The 23,776-nt window shown below is 47.0% G+C and overlaps 1 protein-coding gene across 2 annotated transcripts in view; it reads right to left on the bottom strand.

The window, feature by feature from the left end:
- The window catches only part of LOC149437961 (asialoglycoprotein receptor 1-like), a 56,812-nt gene that overhangs the window by 10,694 nt on the left and 22,342 nt on the right, over positions 1-23,776 (bottom strand). For both annotated transcript variants that reach the window (XM_089660395.1, XM_089660396.1), the window contains exons 2-7: positions 20,044-20,104; positions 18,425-18,538; positions 10,515-10,610; positions 10,280-10,351; positions 6,339-6,410; positions 4,383-4,534 (exon numbers count right to left, since the gene is read on the bottom strand). In XM_089660395.1, the coding sequence (XP_089516521.1) occupies positions 4,383-4,534; positions 6,339-6,410; positions 10,280-10,351; positions 10,515-10,610; positions 18,425-18,538; positions 20,044-20,104 (567 nt within the window). The remainder of the gene's footprint in view (positions 1-4,382; positions 4,535-6,338; positions 6,411-10,279; positions 10,352-10,514; positions 10,611-18,424; positions 18,539-20,043; positions 20,105-23,776) is intronic.

The raw sequence follows: 23,776 nt of genomic DNA, 5'->3' as shown, positions 1-23,776 counted from the left end.
TGTGTCCATGTCCCAATATTTATGGACCTGACTGTATTTATACACGGTGACCATATCCCCTCATAACTGCCTCTTCCTATAGCTGAACTCCTCCATGCCTCTGTGGCATCCATTTGGTGGCCCTTCTCTGCTTTCCGTCCAGTTCTTCACCACCCTATGATTCCAGATGAGGTCTTCCTAATACTTTGTTCAGGGGTAGATTATGTCTTACAAGTGTGCATGTTATTATGAGTGCTGCATCATGACTATCATCGCTGATACTCTTCTCTTCACACCTTCTTCTCACTGTGACCCACCAACCCAACCCCTGGATCCTGACCCCACCCATCCTCTCCTCCAGTTCCGAATCCTAAAATCCTAATTTAGAGGAGAGTTCGGAGAAAACTGGGCAACAATAAAGGTTCTTTAAGCGGTTTTCTCTTCTGCACGAATGTTCATTTATCATAGGCCGTGGTAAAATCCCAGGTTTTGGCCAGTAGATGGAGCTAAGGAGCAGAGGAAATACACAAGAGATACAATGTAACAACTCTGGAGAAGGCTAGATGGAATTACAAATACTGACTACTTCCCTCTAGTGTTCTCTAGAATTGTCACACTGTATTTCTGGTTGCATCTTTCCTATGCTCATCAGCCCCATCTAGTGGTTATAATATGGTATCTTAATACTTCACAAGAAAAAGCACATTCTTTGAGAAGAGAAAATAGCCTAAACATTCGTTCTTACCCGATTCACACAGAACGAATGTACAGAAAGATATAATGGATGAAGAGCTCTGTGACATTTGTATAAATAGACCCCTTTGTCACCAATGTATAAGGGAGATGAAAATAGGAGCCTTCTATTTCTTTCATTCCTCCAGGTTTGCCCAACTTTGCTGAACGTTTTTTTATGATCTCTCTAAGTTGGAGTACAAAATAGACAGATCAGAGCTGTCAGGGTGGAGCCCGATTCCGCCATCTATAGAGGCATCTTTGGCTTTTCCTTCTTTGGCTTTTCTCCATTGAAAACAAAAGCCGTGACACAACCGGTGAAAATGATCAAATTTTGGGAAATTCTTAAAACTTATCTTCAGGATCGGCTCTTCCTGAGTTACTTTCAGCTCATTGGAAATACACTCCCCAGGCACTTTATGAGGTCCCCCTTGCTAGTCCCGGGTTGGGCCCCCTTTGGCCTTCATTCTCCGTGGCATAGATCCAACAAGGTGTTGGAAACATTCCTCAGAGATTTTGCTCCATATTGACATGATGGCATCACGCAGTTGCTGCAGATTTGTCGGCTGCACATCCATGATGGGAATCTCCCGTTCCACCACATCCCAAAGGTGCTCCATTGGATGGAGATCTGGTGACTGTGGAGACCATTGGAGTACATTGACCTCATTGTCATGGTCCAGAAACCAGTTGGAGATGATGTGAGCTTTGTGACATGGTGCATTATCCTGCTGGAAGGAGCCATCAGAAGATGGGGACACTGGAGTCATAGAGGGGTGGACATGGTCAGCAACAACACTAGGCCGTGGCATTTAAACAATGCTCAATTGGTACTAAGGGGCCCCAAGTGTACCAAGAAAATCTCCCCCCCCACCATGACACCACCACCAGCCTGAACCATTGATACAAGGTTGGATGGATCCACCACACCATGACACCACCACCAGCCTGAACTGTTGATACAAGGCAGGATGGATCCACCACACCATGACACCACCACCAGCCTGAACCATTGATACAAGGCAGGATGGATCCACCACACCATGACACCACCACCACCAGCCTGAACCATTGATACAAGGCAGAATGGATCCACCACACCATGACACCACCACCACCAGCCTGAACCATTGATACAAGGCAGGATGGATCCACCACACCATTACACCACCACCAGCCTGAACCGTGGATACAAGACAGGATGGATCCACCACACCATGACACCACCACCAGCCTGAACTGTTGATACAAGGCAGGATGGATCCACCACACCATGACACCACCACCAGCCTGAACCATTGATACAAGGCAGGATGGATCCACCACACCATGACACCACCACCACCAGCCTGAACCATTGATACAAGGCAGAATGGATCCACCACACCATGACACCACCACCACCAGCCTGAACCATTGATACAAGGCAGGATGGATCCACCACACCATTACACCACCACCAGCCTGAACCGTGGATACAAGACAGGATGGATCCACCACACCATGACACCACCACCAGCCTGAACCATTGATACAAGGCAGGATGGATCCACCACACCATGACACCACCACCACCAGCCTGAACCGTGGATACAAGACAGGATGGATCCACCACACCATGACACCACCACCAGCCTGAACCATTGATACAAGGCAGAATGGATCCATGCTTTCATGTTGTTTACACCAAATTCTGACCCTACCATCTGAATGTCACAGCTGAAATCCAGACTCCTCAGACGAGGCAATGTTTTTCCAATCTTCTATTGTCCAATTTTGGTGAGCCTGTGAGAATTGCAGCCTTTGTTTTCTGTTCTTAGCTGACTGGAGTGGCACCCGGTGTGGTCTTCTGCTGCTGTAGCCCATCTGCTTCAAGGTTGGATGCGTTGTGCATTCTAAGGTGGCATTCTGCATACCTTGGTTGTAATGAGGGGTTATTTCAGTTACTGTTTCCTTTCTATCATCTGGAACCAGCCTGTCCATTCTCCTCTCCTGAGATGGTTGATGGTTGTGTGGGAAAATCCCAGGAGATCAGCAGTTTTTTAAATACTCAGACCAGCCCGTCTGGCACCAACAACCATGTCACGTTCAATGTCACTTAACCACTTCCAGTCCGGACACTCTCCCTCCCCTTCCAGTCCGGACACTCTCCCCCCCCTTCCAGTCCGGACACTTTCCCCCCCTTCCAGTCCGGACACTCTCCCTCCCCTTCCAGTCCGGACACTCTCCCCCCCCTTCCAGTCCGGACACTTTCCCCCCCTTCCAGTCCGGACACTTTCCCCCCCTTCCAGTCCGGACACTTTCCCCCCCTTCCAGTCCGGACACTTTCCCCCCTTCCTGTTCAGGTCAATTTTCAGCTTTCAGAGCTGTCACACTTTGAATGACAATTGCGCGGTCATGCAACTCTGTACCCATATGAATTTTTTACCATTTGTTTTGAGACAGATAAAACTTTATTTTGGTGGTATTTATTCACCTCCAGGATTTTTTTTTTTTTTTGCTATGTAAATGAAAAAGTCCAAAAATTTAGGAAAAAAGTGTTTTTCTTATAAAATTTTGCAAATAAATAATATTTCATCATAAATCTTGACCAAAACTTATTCGGGTATCTTTTTATGAAAAAAAAAAAAGCCAAATTAGTTTATAACCAAAAATTATAATTTTTAAACATTTTTTTTATATTATTATTTATATATTTTTTTTTTTTACATACTGTCACCCTAGCAGTACAGTCACCATGGTGACACTGTACTACTTGTGGGCGGTGTTGAAGATTTTTTTTTTTACACTGATTGCTTTTACACCCATATAGGATGTAAAAGCAATCATTTCTCTTTCTCTCTGTCTGCATTCTTGCACTCATTGAGAAATACTGTGAGAGCTGTGATTGGTCACAGCTTGTCACATGGTACAAGGCTGTTGTGAATAGCCCTGTACCATGTGATCTCTGTGATCATTCAGAGATTTCACACGTAGTAAGCAATGATGTCACAAGTGACATCTTGCTTACTACTTTGCATGTGATCACTGATTGGCCAATCAGTGATCACATGATTGGGACCTCGTACAGAGGTCCCATCTGACGATCGGTGTTCCACTGTGTCCGGAGGACACGGTGGGCACCGGATCGCGGTGCTACACGCTCCCAGGGAGCGCGCACAAGCAGGGTGCGGGGAGGCCGTTTATAAATGGCCACCTGATCCTGCAGTGCCACCGTCCGGCCGTTTGTATACAACGGCCGGATGGGAGGTGGTTAAATCCCCTTTCTTCATCATTCTGATGCTCGGTCTGAATTTCAACAAGTTGTCTTCACTGCGTCTAGATGCCTAAATGCATTGAGTTGCTGCCGTGTGATTAGCTGATTAGCAATTTGTTTTACCGAACAATTGAACAGGTGGACCTAATAAAGTGGCCGGTGAGTGTATGTCAAAACAGAGGTGACATCCTGAGCAGCTTTATGGACAAAACGAGTGAAATTGATAGAAATAGCAGAAGACCAATACAGACTTCTAATCAATACAAGAAGTGGTCATGTGTGTCCTTTCTGATTGATTCGGATGTAACCTGATCACATTCTTTGTAAAGTCCAGGAGCATAAATTGTGTGGCTGAGCATACTACTCTTCCTGCGACAACCCAAAACCCACCAAACATCCCTCACCAGCCACCAACCTGCTCCTCTTCCGTGTTGATGACCACCAGATGGGAATCTTTGTCCTCGCAGAGCTTCTTTGATGCACTCCATGAATTCCCAACCAAAGGGAGGAAGTAACAGCTGGACTCGAAGGTGATCCATCCCGATGGACAGGTGACGTCACCTGACCCTACAGGTGGGAAAGGACAATATCAGCCCAATAGAAGGAGTGGCCAGTGAGAGGTGGTGAGGTGGAGAGCTCAAACAGAGAATCAACAAAAAAAACGAATGTCCAAGGCTATGACAATAATTTTTCACATCACGAAGATCTCTAACCGAACCTTTCTTCTGTCAAAATATGGAAGGGTTAGACCCTCGGTGTGAATTTCATTGCTGTCTGTATCCTTGCTGGGGAGATTCATCCCTCTATTTATCCTGGTGTCACTGGACAGGAAGTGATGGGAAATATGACATTTCAGTCTTCACCAGAACAGGAATATGGAAAGCTTCCAATTGGGGAACCTGTTCTGGTGACAACTGTTTAAGCTGGAATCTATCGTCCCTCTGGAGATGACTCCTCCTACTTCATCTGGTGTCTGACATGGGTTCTAACCATTCCCTAGACGACTCCTTCTACTTGGGTTCTAACCATTCCCTAGACAATTCCTTCTACTTGGGTTCTTACCATTCCCTAGATGACTCCTTCTACTTGGTTCTAACCATTCCCTAGACGACTCCTTCTACTTGGTTCTAACCATTCCCTAGACGACTCCTTCTACTTGGTTCTAACCATTCCCTAGACGACTCCTACTTGGGTTCTAACCATTCCCTAGATGACTCCTCCTACTTGGGTTCTAACCATTCCCTAGACGACTCCTACTTGGGTTCTAACCATTCCCTAGATGACTCCTTCTACTTGGTTCTAACCATTCCCTAGACGACTCCTACTTGGGTTCTAACCATTCCCTAGACAATTCCTTCTACTTGGTTCTAACCATTCCCTAGACGACTCCTACTTGGTTCTAACCATTCCCTAGACGACTCCTTCTACTTGGGTTCTAACCATTCCCTAGACGACTCCTTCTACTTGGGTTCTAACCATTCCCTAGACAATTCCTTCTACTTGGATTCTAACCATTCCCTAGATGACTCCTACTTGGTTCTAACCATTCCCTAGATGACTCCTTCTACTTGGTTCTAACCATTCCTTAGACGACTCCTACTTGGTTCTAACCATTCCCTAGACGACTCCTTCTACTTGGTTCTAACCATTCCCTAGACGACTCCTACTTGGTTCTAACCATTCCCTAGACGACTCCTACTTGGATTCTAACCATTCCCTAGACGACTCCTACTTGGTTCTAACCATTCCCTAGACAATTCCTTCTACTTGGGTTCTTACCATTCCCTAGACGACTCCTACTTGGTTCTAACCATTCCCTAGACAACTCCTTCTACTTGGGTTCTAACCATTCCCTAGACGACTCCTTCTACTTGGTTCTAACCATTCCCTAGACAACTCCTTCTACTTGGTTCTAACCATTCCCTAGACGACTCCTTCTACTTGGGTTCTAACCATTCCCTAGACAACTCCTTCTACTTGGTTCTAACCATTCCCTAGACGACTCCTTCTACTTGGTTCTAACCATTCCCTAGACGACTCCTTCTACTTGGGTTCTAACCATTCCCTAGACAATTCCTTCTACTTGGTTCTAACCATTTTCTAGACAACCCCTTCTACTTGGTTCGAACCATTCTCTCAACAATTACATCTACTTGGGTCCTAACCATGTCCTGGACATTTGCTTCTACTTGGTTCTAACCATCCCTGAGTCTTTATGAAATTAAAACTTGAATTATTCTCCAATGACAGAAGTAAATCCCTGACTGGGTTCCTCTGTATGGCCTCTACGCTCACACCATGTATGGTGTCCTTAGTTTGGATCTTTTTATCCCCCGATGACTCAGAAATCTGTTTCATTGAGTAAACTCACCATTCACCTGCAGCTTCTTCACCTGATAGGAGAGTCTCTGGATGGCATTGAGGGCCCTATTCAAAGTAATTCCTGTAATAGGAAGAAAATAATGGCTGAAAATATTCTCCGACACTCAACTCCAACATTTACCCATCAATGACACCCAACACCACTCTATCACTGTACCCTTATTACTTCTCATTCACCAACATTCCACATCACATGACACCAAAACTCCCCATCACATGACCCCAATGCCCCACATTGCATGACACAAACACTACATAACGCATGACACCAACGCTCCTCACATCACGACATCAACATTCCAGATCACTTGACAACAATACTCTAAATCACATGACACCAACACTTAACATCACATGACACCATCACCCTACATCCCATGATACCAACACCCTGCACTACATGACATCAACACTCCACATCCTACATCAGTAACACTTCATATCACATGACACCAACATCCTACATCATTTGACACCAACATTCTACATCACATAACACCAACACATCACATCATACGACCCCAATGCCCCACATCACATGACACCAACACTCCACAGCCTATGACAGCAACACTCCACATACATAAAATCAACAAGTCATGTCACTTGATACCTGAATGATTTCTGGATTAGAGGATTATGGCCTATGTTGATTTCTCCAGTGCTGGGTGAAGGTAATCTCAAAAGGAACAAAGAGAAGGATTTCTGGATTGGAGAACTGTGACCTATGTTGAGGCTCTCAATGATAGGTGAAGGTAACCTCAGAGGCAACAAATGGAAAGACTTCCGGATTGGATGATTTTTGGATTGGAGGGTTTTAGCCTACTTGAAGCCTCCAGTACTAGGTTAGATCAATCTCAGAGGGAAAATAGAGAAGAATTTATGGATTGGAGGATTATGGCCTACATTGAGGCTCAATGCTGGGTGAAGGTAATCTTAGAGGGAGCAAAGAGAAGCATATCTGGACTGGACTGGAGGATTATGGCTTATGTTGGGGCTCCCAATCCTAGGTGAAGTTATTCTGAGAGGGAGCAAAGAGATTTCTGCATTGGAGAATTATGGCCCATTGTAGCACCCTCCTAGGTAGCTAGGGGGAGCTCTAGATTCAGTTGTTAGTTAGAAGCTGAGTAGCAGCCTGGGTGTAACAGCCAGGTGGGTCAAACTTTGGTTAGCTGAGAGGCTCTGCAGATCAGCTCTCTGGAATTTCCCCCTGCTCTAGGACTTTGGATAAAGATCTAGAAGCAGTGGGCAGAGGTGAGAAGTGGCTGGTCTGTACTCTTAGAGGATCCTGGCCAATCCCCAACAGAAGGCTTGGCAAGGGGCCAGGACAGCCTTTAAGAGTAACTGAGCCTGCTCAGCAGGAAGGTGGGAGAGAGAGTTTGGATATCAGATGAAGAGTATGTGGGGCTGGAGAGTAAGAGTCTGGGAGAGGGCCCAGATGGGACAAGGGCTCACCTCCAAGCAGGAGGACCTTGGAAGAAGGAAAGCTTGGGACTTCACTGGCCCTTTTAAAGAAGATTATATGTGTGACAGGGAAGGAGCAACCCAGCTAGAAGGCCTGGTAGCAGCCACTGACCCACCAGCAACACAGGAGAAGGATTGAGTGAGTAAAACCTGCACCCCCTGGGTCAGATAGGGGAAGTAGCATGGTGGAAAACCAGATTAGCAACTACCCGGGACTGTCTTACATTTAAAGTGACAGGCACGGGGTCCCCTGCTCAGGGATTCACCCAGAATAGCTGGATTAGGAGAATCTAGGGTCTGGGGTGGTACAACAGGGGATGCTGGCTAGCTTTCGAAGAAGAGGATTTTTTGTAAATACTTGTACATATTTCAGGAAGATTGTCCTCAGTTACAGGTCCTTTGGGCATCCCGTACAGCCCTTACCCCATCTAAGTTACAATCTCCTAATAAAATCACAAAAACAAAGCCCAAGGGCTGGTCACTGACTTCTAGATGCAAGTCTTCGAAAAATGTGTGTTGCCTGGCTGTGCAGGACAATAAGGGGACCCAAATCTCTAGCGGCTCCTAAGGGGGTAGTGCTACACTATGTTGAGTTCTCCCATGCTGGGTGAAGGCAATCCCATAGGGATCAAAGAGAAGGATATCTGGACTGGAGAGGTAGCAGAGGATTCTATTTGGTGACTACTCTACGGCAGAACTTTGGAGTTTCAGATACTCAGAAAAGAGGAACGATTTACTTTGACCACATTGAACACCAATAGCACCCCACCATCACATCCACCAACACTGAGCATTAGAAGATCGTTCTCTCCTGACTTCCTTCCCTCACCCTCTACCAACATTCCATGTCACCTCTCATCCTAACTATTCTCCTTACTTTGGCAGCACCAAAGGGAGCTTGAGCTTTGCTGATTGTAGAGTTCTAAGTCCATCTCTATATGGATGGACTTAGAACTCTACAATCAGCAAAGCTCAAGCTCCCTTTGGTGCTGCCAAAGTAAGGAGAATAGTTAGGATGAGAGGTGACATGGAATGTTGGTAGAGGGTGAGGGAAGGAAGTCAGGAGAGAACGATCTTCTAATGCTCAGTGTTGGTGGATGTGATGGTGGGGTGCTATTGGTGTTCAATGTGGTCAAAGTAAACCGTTCCTCTTTTCTGAGTATCTGAAACTCCAAAGTTCTGCCGTAGAGTAGTCACCAAATAGAATCCTCTGCTACCTCTCCAGTCCAGATATCCTTCTCTTTGATCCCTATGGGATTGCCTTCACCCAGCATTGGAGAACTCAACATAGTGTAGCACTACCCCCTTAGGAGCCGCTAGAGATTTGGGTCCCCTTATTGTCCTGCACAGCCAGGCAACACACATTTTTCGAAGACTTGCATCTAGAAGTCAGTGACCAGCCCTTGGGCTTTGTTTTTGTGATTTTATTAGATTTTTTACTCATGGGGGGCATGTAAGACCTCGGCAGAGAGACTACTGTTTCCACAGAGAGAGCAGGGCTCCTTTTCTACAGCATGCTGGCAGGGCACTGGCTTTTCTACTCAGGCTGTGACTGCTTTATAAAGAATGCCAACTGTAAGAATTTAAACCCCTTTTGTTTTGATGCTCCTGGAATGCATTTACATTGCAGGATCTGCTTATCCTTTTTTCTTTAAAGGGGAGGCTTGGGGGGGGAGGGGCTGGACAGTTAAAAGTCTATGTAGGAGTTTCTCTGTAAACTGAAAGCTGAGTTAGGGTTTAAGATAAATCTGTCACCAGAAAACATCCACCTTTCCTGAACTCATACCTAGTCTTGTCTTTCTCCACCTACTGAGCTCCCGATTGGTCCTTTCCTATAATGGATAGACTCAATGAGCAATATGGTGGCTTAGAGTTTGGGAGCCGGGAGGTCAAAATAAAATTTTACTTGATTTTTTTTGCTGATTATATCCACAGATATGGTTTTAACTGCAGGTGGCCTCTACCTCTTCTCAGTTTGAATTGCTCTAGTTTGTCACAGGATCATTTTAATATTATCCTTCTACCCTCCCCATCACACAGCTACTGACATCCGCCATCTTTACCAGCCTCACCTAGTTACTCAGGAACCTCCACACTGTTCAGTAACACTCATCATTGTCCATCCACTTTATGGAGAAACCCCAAACACCACGTCCACCCTCTTATATTCATCATTATCCATCCACTTTATGGAGAACCACCAAACACCACGTCCACCCTTTTGTACTCATCATTATCCATCCACTTTATGGAGAACCACCAAACACCATGTCTTCCCTCTCATACTCATCATTATAAATCCACTTTATGGAGAACCACCAAACACCATGTCCTCCTTCTCATATTCATCATTATCCATCCATTTTATGGAGAACCACCAAAGACCATGTTCTCCCTCCCGTACTCATCACTAACTGTATGTTCCACCCTTACTGCCCACTCCCTCCACTCAGAACAGAACTTTACTTATTGAAGTGTCTGCCTGGATAGCTTTCACATTGTCATGCAGCTGCTGTAATTTCTCGGTTATCTTGCTTCCTGTAGGACAGAAGATTAGAAGAAGTTATTTCCAAGTCACCATCACTCTCATCTACAGAGATAAGAAGAAGAAACTAAAGCAGAACATTGTAGATCAGTGGAAGATTTGGAGGTCGATGAGTCACAGACAAGTTATAGAAGAGTCTATCTATGAGGCACTCACCATCCTGGATCAGTTGAGCCACACTGGAGTTCATGCTCTCACTGAGGTTCCTGATCTTATAATCAAGGGTGCAGTCAGGAGGCTTCTCACCCGTGCCTGTGGGGTAAAAATCCACAACATATCAGATTTGAAAGGCGATGTTAAGAAGATATGGCTAATCAAGACGTGTACATGACACTGCACCTATTCCACCAGTAAATGAACATTTGTCCAATCATTTATGAAGTTCCCAGCTGTAGATTTTGAGCATTCACCTCCTGACAGCAGAGAAGTGTAGGGACCCTGCCACAGACCGGAAGGTCCCTCGGGGTAATGTAGTGTTGAAGGCCAGGCAGTAACCAGACTGAGCTCTGTTTCTTTTTGTTATCTGAGTTCAGAGGGTTCCTCTAAGCTGAAGGACATTGTTTGCATCAGTCAGTCTGCTACTCTTGAGTATTCTCCAGTAGGTAGAGAGAGAAGATACAATGTAAGGGGTTATGAATAAATATGATGCCTCGGCCAATCACTGAGAGCTTTTTGCCAGTGAAGTGGGCTGGGGAAGAGGATAATTATTTGAGGATGCCTTCTAGAAGAATTCTAAGCCTCCTAGGCTTTGCCCGAGCAGAATGTAGTGGTAGAATGTCTTTGCCTTCTACAGTTGCATGAAAAAGTATGTGAACCCCTTGGGATTATGTGGAATTTTGCATGATTTGGGCATAAACTGTGCTCTGACCGTCATCTAAGTCACAACAATAGAGGAACACAGTCTGCTGAACATAATACTACACAAACATTAGATGTTGCCATGGTTTAATTGCACATAACATGTAAACATTCACAGTGCAGGGAGGAAAAAGTATGTGAGGCCCTAGCTTAATAACTTCTCCCAGAGCTAATTGGAGCCAGGAGTGAGCCAACCTTGACTCCAATCAGTGTGATGATATTGGATGTGTTGCTGACACCTGTTTTGGGTTTACTGGTTTCAAGAAGCACTGTCTGATGTGAACCATGCCTCGCAGAAAAGAGCTCTCAGAAGACCTACGATCAAGAATTGTTGACTTGCATGAAGCTGGAAAGGGTTACAAAAGTATCTCCTTGAGCCTTGATGTTCCTGTGTCCACGGTAAGGCAGACTGTCTACAAATGGAGAAAGTTTAGCACTGTTGCTACTCTCCCTAGGTGTGGTCGTCCTGTAAAAATGACTGCAAGAACACAGCGCAGAATGCTGCATGAGGTAAAGAAGAATCCCAGAGTGTCAGCTAAAGACCTACAGAAATCTCTGGCACATGCTAACATTTTTGTTGACACATCTACAATAAGGAAAACATTAAACAAGAATGGAGTACATGGGAGGACACCACGGAGGAAGCCATTGCTGTCCAAAAAGAAGATTGCAGCATGTTTGAAGTTTGCAAAAGAGCACCTGGATGTGTCCACAGCACTACTGGCAGAATATACTGTGGACAGATGAAACCAAGATTGAGTTGTTTGGGAAGAACACACAACACTATGTGTGGAGAAAAAAAGGCACAGCACACCAACATCAAAACCTCATCCCCACTGTGAAACATGGCGGAGGGAGCATCATGGTTTGGGGCTGCTTTGCTGCCTCAGGGCCTGGACGGATTGTTGTCATTGATGGGAAAATGAATTCCAGAGTTTATCAAGACATTTTGCAGGAAAACGTACGACCATCTGTCTGCCAACTGAAGCTCCGCAGAGGATGGGTGATGCAACAGGACAATGACCCAAAGCATACAAGTCATTCAACAAAACAATGGCTGCAACAGCACAGAATACGCCTTCTGGAGTGGCCCAGTCAGAGTCCTGACCTCAACCTGATTGAAATGCTGTGGCATGACCTTAAGAGAGCGATTCACACCAGACATCCCAAGAATATTGCTACACTGAAACAGTTTTGTGAAGAGGAGTGGTCCAAAATGACTCCAGATCGTTGTGCAGGTCTGATCTGCAACTACAGGAAACGTTTGGTTGAGGTTATTGCTGCCAAAGGAGGGTCAACCAGTTATTAAGTCCAAAGGTTCACATACTTTTTCCTCCCTGCACTGTGAATGTTTACATGTTATGTGCAATTAAACCATGGCAACATCTAATGTTTGTGTAGTATTATGTTCAGCAGACTGTGTTCTTCTATTGTTGTGACTTAGATGACGTTCAGAGCACATTTTATGCCCAATTCATGCAAAACTCCACGGAATCCCAAGGGGTTCACATACTTTTTCTTGCAACTGTAGGTCTGCTGCCTGGGGATAAATGTAAATCCAGAGGTTCATACCTCCTTAGCCTTCTGCGTTGGGGAGGGGGGGGGGGGTCCAGGGGTCATTGTATTCTAGATCTGTTGCCTGGGGAGAATGAAGGTTCCAAGGTCTTTGCCTCCCAGATCTGCTGTCTGGAGGAATTTGTCCTCAAAAGAGAAGCAGTGAAGACATTCAAGTCCAAGTATTGCTTGGAAGGGTAAGCAAAGTTGCTACAGGAAAGTTGGGGTGGGGGTGGGGGGGGTGCTGAGCTGCTGAGTCAAAGTTGGGTGGGGGGTGGGGGGCAGGGAGAACTAAGCTAGTGCTGGGAGGGGGAGCAGGGTGATCTGAGCTTCTAAGTCATTGCTGGAAGGGGGAGCAGGGGGAACCGGATAGCCCAGCTTCTCAGTCACTGCTTGGAGGATACAGCACGGGAGGTGAGTTACTGAGTCACTGCTGGGAGGCGGAGCTGAGAAGCTGAGTCACTGCTGAGAGGAGGAGCATGGGTAGATGAGCTACTAAGTCACTGCTGGGAGGGGGAGCTTAGCAGCTGAAAAGAATACGAAACCTCCTCGTGCGGTAAGGGTAGCTGGTGTTCTACACCCAATGGAGCAGCAGTTGGGGAGCACAAAGCAGTGGACTCGGCAGACACGGGCCACTGGGAAGGGAAGTATGCTGCCTCTTCTGTGACAGGAGGGGCTTTATTTTACCAATGATCCTGAGGGTACATGGTCACTTTAAGAATATGTAAAGCTCTGGATGTCCAAGGCCTGTCCGCCGTTCTACATTATGGTAGATTTTATTATAGTAGTACTGGCAAGATGGCGCCCGGAGCAGCCACATGACCGCCAGCTCCAGTGCCCCCGCACCCCATCCCCCACCACCCGGGCCCCAGAACCTGCCGCTGAGGTCCCCACCAACACCCTGAAGGGGCCCTGGACACTCCGTCCCTTCAGCGGAGCTCCGGCAGGCCGATGCGGCTTGGGCCCTCATCACCCCTGACGCCGGGCCCTCAGCACCCCGACGCCGGGCCCTCAGCACCCCCTGACGCCGGGCCCTCAGCGCCCCCTAACGCCGGGCCCTCAGCGCCCCCTGACGCCGGGCCCTCAGCGCCTCCTGACGCCGGGCCCTCAGCGCCTCCCGACGCCGGGCCCTCAGCACCTCCTGATGCCGTGTCTTCAGCTCTTCCCGACGCCGGGCCCTCATCACCTTCCGACGCCGGGCCCTCATCGCCTCCCGACGACGGGCCCTCAACGCCTCCCGACGCCAAGCCCTCAACGCCTCCCGATGCTAGGCCTCCAGCACCCCCTGACGCCGGGCCTACAACACCTCCAAACACTGCGCCCCACGGCTCGTCCAGTCGCTGCACCACTGTACCCACCGACGCCGTGCCACAACACCCATGGACGCCGGCCTACAGCACCCACAGACTGCAACCAGCAAGCTGCGGCCCCAGCCGCCCACCACTCCCACTCCCCTCCTACAATTGGACACTGATGAACTCAGACATGGCATAACGGACTCTCCCCATCCTCACGTCCTGACTGAATCCTCCCTCCTCCCCGACCCGACCAGCACTCCGCTCACCCTAGCATGCCACCTGCACTCCTCCTCCTCATTCTCCTCCATTCCCAAACTTGCCTCCCTCTACCCCCCTACTCCCCCAAAACAGCTCTACATTGCACCCTCACTTCTTCCCTCTCCCCTCTACGGCTCTTACCACCTCCTCCTGATACTCCACTCCCCCGCCGACCCACACACTACCACCAACAGACCCACACGCTCCTGCTCATCCCATTCCCATGCCACCTTCCTCACCCTTCTCCTTCTCCTAACCGCCAGGAGACATCTCCCCGAATCCCTGGCCCCCCACCCCCCCACTCCCCCTCTCGGCACCCCCCTACTCCAGCCAGCCGCTGCAACCCCCTCAACCTCATATCTATCCCCCTCCTCCCCGCATCCACCCCTCCTCTCTCGGTTGCACTCCTGAACGCCCGCTCGGTTTGCAACAAGCTCACCGCCATCCACGACCTCTGTCTCCCACTCCCTCAACCTCCTAGCGGTCACTGAAACCTGGATCCAAGCCACTGACTCCACCTTCCCTGCTGCCGTCTCCTATGGAGGCCTCGTCTGGTCCCACTCACCCAGACCGAGCGGTCGCAGAGGTGGTGGGGTCGGTATGCTCCTGCCACCGCTGAGCACCTTCCAGGTCCTCCCTGACCCCTCCTCCCTAACCCCCCCTCCCTAGAGACCCACTGCATCCGACTCTTCTCTCCAACCCCCCTGAGGATTGTGGTAATCTATCGGCCTCCTCGTTCCGCATCCCCCTTCCTAGACGACTTTGCCGCCTGGCTTCCCTTCTTCCTCTCCTCTGAGCTACCGACCATCATCCTCGGGGATTTCAACATCCCCATCAATGCCAACAACCCGGCTACTTTCCAACTCCTCCTTCTAACCTCCTGTTTCGCGCTCACACAGCACACACAGTCCTCCACCCACACCAATGGAAACACCCTGGACCTCGTTTTCTCCCACCTCTACACCCCCATGACTTCACTAACACCCCCTTCCCCCTCTCTGACCACCACCTCCTCACATTCTCCATCTCCCCCTCCCTTAACTCCCCCCCCCAAAGCATCTAACCATCACCCTCAACCTCCGCAGTCTGTACCCGACCCATCTCCACCCGGCAGCCGACCGTCTGTATGACAGCATCCTCCCTCTGTCCTGCCCTGACCTGGCCACTACTGCATACAACGACTCACTGTCAGCTGCCCTTGACTCCCTGGCACCCCTAACCACTCGTAGCATTAGACCCCGACCGCTTCAACCCTGGCAAAACGACCACACGAAATGTCTCAAACGACGCAGTCGCGCGCTTGAGCGCTTATGGCGCAAAACCAGATCCCCTTGCGCATTCTCCCTCTACAAAGCCACCTTCCTCACCTACACCACCTCCCTCCACACCGCCAAGCAAGCCTACTTCATAACCTTTATCAACACCCTCTCCACCTGTGCTCATCGGCTCTTCTCCACTTTCAAATCCTTGCTCTCTACCCCCCCACCTCCACTCAGCACCTCACTCACCGCCCACAAGATTGCCAATCATTTCCAAAACAAGATTGACGCAATTCGTAAGGACATTGTCAACTCACAATCCACCTCTCCACCCAGCCTCCCGCCCTCCTTCAACCCTCTCAACCCTCCCCTCCCCTGACCTCATAGTTGCACTACCCCCCACTATACCTAATGCCCCGCACACCATCACCTCCCCAACGCTTCACTCCTTCAGCTCAGCTACCCCTGAGGAGGTCTCTAAGGTCTTCACTGAAGCCGGCCTCACCACCCGCCCCCTGGATCCTATCCCCTCACAGCTCCTCCAGTCACCCCCCCTCCATCATTTGCTCCCTCACCCACATCTTCAATCTCTCCCTCTCCACTGGCACTTTCCCCTCCCCCCTAAAGCATGCGCACATCACCCCCATACTCAAAAAACCCTCCCTTGACCCCACTGACCTGAACAACCTTAGACCCATCTCCCTGCTGCCATTCACTTCCAAGCTCCTTGAGCACCTGGCCTACAATCGCCTAACGCCCACCTCACCGACAACAACCTCCTTGATCCCCTACAGTCTGGCTTCCGTCTCCTACACTCCACCGAAACCACCCTACTTAAAATCACTAATGACCTGCTAACCGCCAAAGCTAATGGCCACTACTCAGTCCTCCTACTCCTCGACCTCTCCGCGGCCTTCCACACAGTCGACCACCCCCTCCTCCTTACTAAACTACACTCCCCTGGCATCAGGGACTCTGCTCTCTCCTGGTTCTCCTCCTACCTATCCCAACGCTCCTTCAGCATCACCTATAACACTGCCACCTCCCTCCCCCTCTCTGTCGGAGTCCCCCAAGGCTCTGTCCTCGAGCCCCTTCTCTTCTCCATCTACACCTCCTCCCTTGGGAAACTAATACACTCCCACAGCTTCAACTACCACCTATATGCCAACAACACACAAATTTACCTCTCCACCCCCCACCTCACCCCCTCACTCTGCGCCCGCATCGCCCACCTCCTGAACGACATATCAGACTGGATGTCGCTCCATTTCCTCAAGTTAAACCTGTCCAAAACCGAGCTCCTGGTCTTCCCCCCAGCCTGCGCCCCCCTTCCATCCTCTCCATCACTACTAACAACGCCACCGTCACTCCCACCCCACACGCCAAAGTCCTGGGTGTCACCCTGGACTCACACCTCTCCTTCCAACCTCATGTCCAATTACTATCAAGGTCATGCAGGCTTCACCTCCCCAACATCTCCAAGATGCGTACGTTCCTCACCCCAGGCACCACCAAACAACTCGTACACTCCCTCATCATCTCACGCCTGGACTACTGCAACTCCCTTCTCACTGGCCTACCCAAACAAACGCGATCCCCACTCCAGTCTATCCTGAACTCAGCGGCCAGACTCATCCACCTCACCAACCGTTCCACATCTGCCTCCCCCCTCTGCCAATCCCTTCACTGGCTCCCGATTGCCAAACGCATCAAATTCAAACTGCTAACTCTGACCTACAAAGACATTCACAATGCCACCCCAAACTACCTAACCGACCTGATACCCAAATACTACCCTACCCCTGCCCTTCGCTCCTCACAGGACCTCCTACTCTCTAGCTCCCTGGTCTCCTCCTCCCACGCCTGATTGCAGGATTTCTCCAAGACTTCCCCCATCCTCTGGAACTCCCTACCCCAATCCATCAGACTGTCACCTACCCTCCTCACCTTCAGGCGCACCCTGAAACCCATCTCTTCAGGAAAGCCTACCCCACCCTCACCTAACAACTGACCTCCTCCACTCCTCCCACCACTCCATCCCCCACAGCCACTTCCTCCTGTACCTCTACCCCCTCCCTCCTTGATTGTGAGCTCGAAAGAGCAGGGCCCTCGAACCCCTCGTGTATTGTAAGGTTTCTGTCTTGTCTCATGTTCTGTCCCCCTTGCTATTGTACAGCGCTGAGCAAACCCTTTGGCGCTATATAAATACTGTATAATAATATAATAATAATAATAATATCAATAATAATATCAATAATAATTGCATGCAGCAAAAGCATGAACGGTTCCTTAAAATGGCAGCATTGCTTTTGTATTGAGTCACCAGCATGCTACAAGTGTTGATACCTCAGCAGAATGTGATTGGCGTCCACTGACAGCAGGTGAACATTTCCGCCATTCCTGGGATTTCTCTGGCCTTTCCCTAGACAATTATTGAATTCTGATTTTCACAAACCCAAACTGCTAATAACATTGCACTGTGGGTATGAAATCCTCGGGTCTGTGTTTAGGTCGATACCAAAGGAGCCCACCCGGAGGATTGATGACTGAGGGTAAGTGAGTTCCTGTTATCGGTGAAGTGGCTTTTGGACGGATCGTTGTCCAAACCTCTGAGCCCAGACCCAACATATATGAATAAATAGACAGATAATAAGAGGAGACCAAAGCCAGGCATTGTAGAACATTGGGTAGGGCTGGGAGGTTCAGAGGTTGGTCAATCAAAAACAAGTCATGAGGTCATCAAGGAGTCTACAGGGCCATCTGGGTTTGACCCTGGAGTAGGTATGATACATGGTCATGGACTGCATTGTATACCAGAATGTACTAAGTACCTACTTACATCTGAAGGAGATGATGAGGATGATGATGATGGAAAGAAGAACGGCGCAGACGGAGCACAGAGCACACAGGACACGTGAAGATGGCTGGGGAGGCCAGTGGCTCATCTTGGTGTCTAAGTGAGGAAATAGAAAGGAGAAGGTGTTGGAATCCAATCCACAATCAGTTAGAACCTCAACAGGACTGAGTATCATAAGTGTACAGGACTGCACTCAGGGATGCCGAAAAATATCTTCAAAGCTAAAGTTTGACTGAATGGCCACTTTATGAAGAAAAGGGAATAACCTTTCCACCATTGGGTCCCACCTTGTATGGTTGCTCAGGTTGAAGAGAAGAATACTAGATTCCTGAGAGGACTAGAGATGTTCTCCACTAGGGAGACCGGCTCCGACTCTCATCCACACAAACTCCATGGGCTCCTGGACCTGGTCTACTGAACATAACCCAAGGTACAACAAACAAGTCCGATAATGAAGATTGTCACAATCCAAATGTATGATCAGTGAATGGAAAAAACATTCTAAGCCAATGGGCTACCAGTGGGATGTGCCTTCCAGGGGCGGATTCACAACTCATGGGGCCCCCGGGCAATAGGGGATCATGGGGCCCCTTTGTCCTTGCCCACACTCAAAGCACACCCAAAAAAGCCTATAAAAAAGGTGCCAGGGGCATTTCATGGGGCCCCCTACTGACCCTGGGCCCTCGGGAAGTGCCCGAGTGCTCAAATGGTCAGTCCGCCCCTGTATACAACATTAGTCCTTTCATTCCTGTTGGGACCAGACCAATCAGTAATCCGTTTACTAGAACAATGACTGAACAGGTATTAAATCTTTTTGATGTTCATGGACCTGTCCATAGTGCCCTAACAAAATGAGTCCAACTTCTACTGACCAAAACATCAGAACATTCCCACCAACTGAGCCAAACTATATCCATCGGATGAGCCGTGGTGCTACAAAACCAGACCCCGGCCAATGATATGTTTAGAACGTTCACAAGGCCAGTTGAAACATTCAGATGGAACAGTAGACCATTTATTGACAAACCATCTTCCAGTCCAGAGACTAGAACAGGGGTCTCCAAACTATGGCCCTCCAGCTGTTGAAGTACTACAAGTCCCATCATGCCTCTAGGAGTCTTGCCTGTGGATGTCAGAGTCTTGCAAGGCCTCATGGGACTTGCAGTTCCTCAACACCTGGAGGGCCATATTTTGGAGAATCCTGGACTAGAAGATGGAGCAGCACTCCGGCAATCAGTGGTAGGATGGGCACATGTCCCAAAGGAGGGCGGTTGACATCAAGACATTGGCCTACTGTTCCCTCTATTGCAGGAGTTTGGGGCCATGGCAAATCCTTCTCACTGGAACTGGGACAATCAGCACATGGTTATATCAGGAGAGCTTCCTAATCCACCATGGTGACCCTCTGCATGGTCCAACAAATACTTGACTGATGCTGGTTGCCTATCTATCTGTATGTAGCCTTCCCCAAACCTGCCACTTACAAGACCAGACCAATCTATACCTCATCAGACATGTCAGCTTATAGGAACCCAACTGCCTTCCTCTTCCCACCTCCAGCTCTGTAGGGAAGTCTTCTTCCTCTGGATCCACATACTTACATGCTCTTTCTTCGGAAGCCTTGTGGAGGTAGGTCAAATCTTGGCAGTCTGTAGACATCGCCTGTGAAGAGGGAATGGCATATGGTTGGAAAAAAAAGACTCCCGTCCAAAACACTTGGCTGGCCTGAACCTTATTCCACGGAGGAAGGCCAAAAACCCAACAAAAATCCAATGTAATCCTGTAATGGGCCAGAGAAGTTCCTTTCTGATTAGAGACGAGCACGACGGAACATTCGCTTCGTTCCCATTAATTCCACACGTTCATCATTTCATTCCCTCATATTCGTTATGTTGGAAGGATTCGTTTTCAGAATTTGTTTCATATATTCGGATTCGTTTTGTATATTGGTTAGTTGCAAATCAATTCGAAATTAGAATTCAAAATTTGAAATTCAAATTTCAGAAGACGGCTATATTTGTCCTTTTCTGTTCTATTCTATTTTTTCTACTCTATTACTTTATTTTCTATTCTTTTCAGTTTGATTTTATTCTATTATTTTCTATTTTATTATATTCCTTTATAATCTATTCTATTCTAATATCTATTCTTTTATTTTCTATTCTAGTATAGTTCACTCTTTAATTTTCTATTCTTTTATTTCCTATTCCACTCTATTCTTTTATATTCTATTCTAATATATTTCATTCTATAATAGTCTATTCTCTTCTATTTTATTTGTTTCTATACTGTTGTATTCTATTCTATTCCATCCTATTCTAGTCGGTTTTACTATATTCTTTTATTTTATATTGTAGGGTTTTATGCTATTCTGTTCTTTTCTATTTTATTCTATTCCCTTCTATTTCTTTTTCATTTTATTCTATTCCTTTATTTTCCATTTTATTCTTTTATATTCTATTTTAATATAGTCTTTTCTATTCTAAATATATTTGATTAATTTCTATTCTGTTTTATTATGTTTTATTCTATTCTGTTGTATTCTATTATATTCTAATCCTTTCTATTCTATTTTTTCTTTTCTATTCTGTTTTATTCTTTTTTCTATTATGTTCTGTCCTATTTTATTCCTTTATTTTCCATTGTATTCTTTTATATTCTATTTTTATATAGTCTGTTCTATTCCAATATATTTTATTAATTTCTATTCTATTTTATTCTTTTTATTCTAGTCTGTTCTGTTGTATTCTATTCTATTTTATTCTAATCCTTTCCATTCTGTTTTTTTTTATCTTCTATTTTATTCTAATTTTGTTTTCTATTCTATCCTCTAAAGCAGGAATCATCCTCTTATGTCATTTTTATACCTTTCTGTATTTATTACAATATGTTACCATTTTTTAATTCCGATCATTTGTTTCCTTATGATTTGATTTTGGAATTGTTGAAATTCTAAACTAAAATGATTTGGAAATTCAGATACATCCGAATCTCGGAATCAGGAAAATTTTATCCAAATTTCTATGTGTAACGAAACGAACCGCACATGTCCATTTCTGGTCCACAAATGTGATGAACCCCTCCGCCCCGACGTCACAGATATGCGGCCTCACAGGACCGGGCTGTTTCCCGTGGGGGCTGCATATTTGTGTACCTGTCTGTTTGCTGGGAGCGCATTGCACAACGCGCTCCCAGCACCAAGAATGGGGTGTCACTGAGAGTCCCGAGTCCTGTTCTAATGATGGGGACCCGGGACTCCCGATTCCGAGTCACATGATCTCTGTGAGAGCCTCTGATTGTCTATCACAGAGATCAGTCACTGTATAGCCCACACCCTTGTTTTTTCCTCTCTCTATGAATAGAGGAGAGATATACTTTGTATCATTATATATATCATATTATACTTTGTATCATTATATATATCATATTATACTTTGTATCACTATATATATCATATTATACTTTGTATCACTCTACCTCCTGGCATAAAGAAAAAAAAATGTTTGTTTAAAAAAAAAAAAAGAAGATAAACATTAAAAAAAAAAAAAAAGAAAAAGAAAGAAAAAAAAAACCTAGATCAAGGTTTGATGTAGTTCAGTGCCAGGGTTAATGTTTCGGTCAAGGTCAAGGGTCAAAGGTCAGGATTTTTTTTAAATTGGTATCAGTGTCAGTGTGTGTTAGGTAAAATAAAAACAAAAAACTAAAAGCGCACTGTTGTTTCTGGGCGGTACTCTGGGTACAAACAACAAATAACACATCTATGGTATCGCTGCGATTGTAAAGAGCTGGAGAATGTATTTCGGGTTGTTCTCTGGTGGTCGGTTATGGTAGTAACAAGAAACACACAGCTACATTTTAAAAAAATTATTATTTTTTTACTATTTTGGGACAGTTTTCCTTTGATAATAAAAAAATATCCATTCCCATTTACCACCCAATGAATGCCCAATTTGTCCTGAAAACAACGCGGTATAATCCACCTGGATGTACGAAGTAGTCATGATGATACGGATGGTTTTACTAACACAGGTCACCGGTACATAATTGTGCTTAGGCATTTAGATTGGTTTCACTCTCAGGTGTGAAGGTGAATAAACTCCCAGCACAGTATACGGTATACAATTCATGCCCTGAGAGGGGTGACATGCAGCACCACAGACAGCTATGTCCTGATTGGTGTCAGACATTATCATACCCCATAGAAGCCATAGAGACCAGAGATACCCGACCCCTGTTATCACCTGAAGGGGGTCTGTCATCAATTCATTGGCCAGCAATAGGTCCCTGCTATACTGATCTGTTACTGGCTGACTGTGGCCAGCAATAGGTCACTGATATACTGATCTGTTACTGGCTGACTGTGGCCAGCAATAGGTCCCTGCTATACTGATCTGTTACTGACTGACTGAGGCCAGCAATAGGTCCCTGCTATACTGATCTGTTACTGGCTGACTGTGGCCAGCAATAGGTCCCTGCTATACTGATCTGTTACTGACTGACTGTGGCCAGCAATAGGTCACTGCTATAATGATCTGTTACTGGACGACTGTGGCCAGCAATAGGTCACTGCTATACTGATCTGTTACTGGAGAACTGTGGCCAGCAATAGGTCCCTGATATACTGATCTGTGACTGACTGACTGTGGCCAGCAATAGGTCCCTGATATACTGATCTGTGACTGACTGACTGTGGCCAGCAATAGGTCCCTGATATACTGATCTGTGACTGACTGACTGTGGCCAGCAATAGGTCCCTGATATACTGATCTGTGACTGACTGACTGTGGCCAGCAATAGGTCACTGCTATACTGATCTGTTACTGGCTGACTGTGGCCAGCAATAGGTCCCTGATATACTGATCTGTTACTGGCTGACTGTGGTCAGCAATAGGTCACTGCTATACTGATCTGTTACTGACTGACTGTGGCCAGCAATAGGTCCCTGCTATACTGATCTGTTACTGACTGTGGCCAGCAATAGGTCACTGCTATAATGATCTGTTACTGGAGGACTGTGGCCAGCAATAGGTCACTGCTATACTGATCTGTTACTGGAGAACTGTGGCCAGCAATAGGTCCCTGATATACTGATCTGTGACTGGCTGACTGTGGTCAGCAATAGGTCACTGCTATACTGATCTGTTACTGGAGGACTGTGGCCAGCAATAGGTCCCTGCTATACTGATCTGTTACTGGCTGACTGTGGCCAGCAATATGTCACTGCTATACTGATCTGTTACTGGAGAACTGTGGCAAGCAATAGGTCCCTGCTATACTGATCTGTTACTGGCTGACTGTGGCCAGCAATATGTCACTGCTATACTGATCTGTTAC

Source organism: Staurois parvus, unplaced genomic scaffold, assembly GCF_062004578.1.
Source record: "Staurois parvus isolate SC_StPar_1 unplaced genomic scaffold, SC_StPar_1.0 ptg001238l, whole genome shotgun sequence".
NCBI lineage: Eukaryota > Metazoa > Chordata > Amphibia > Anura > Ranidae > Staurois > Staurois parvus.
This window is presented reverse-complemented; position numbering and strand designations above follow the sequence as displayed.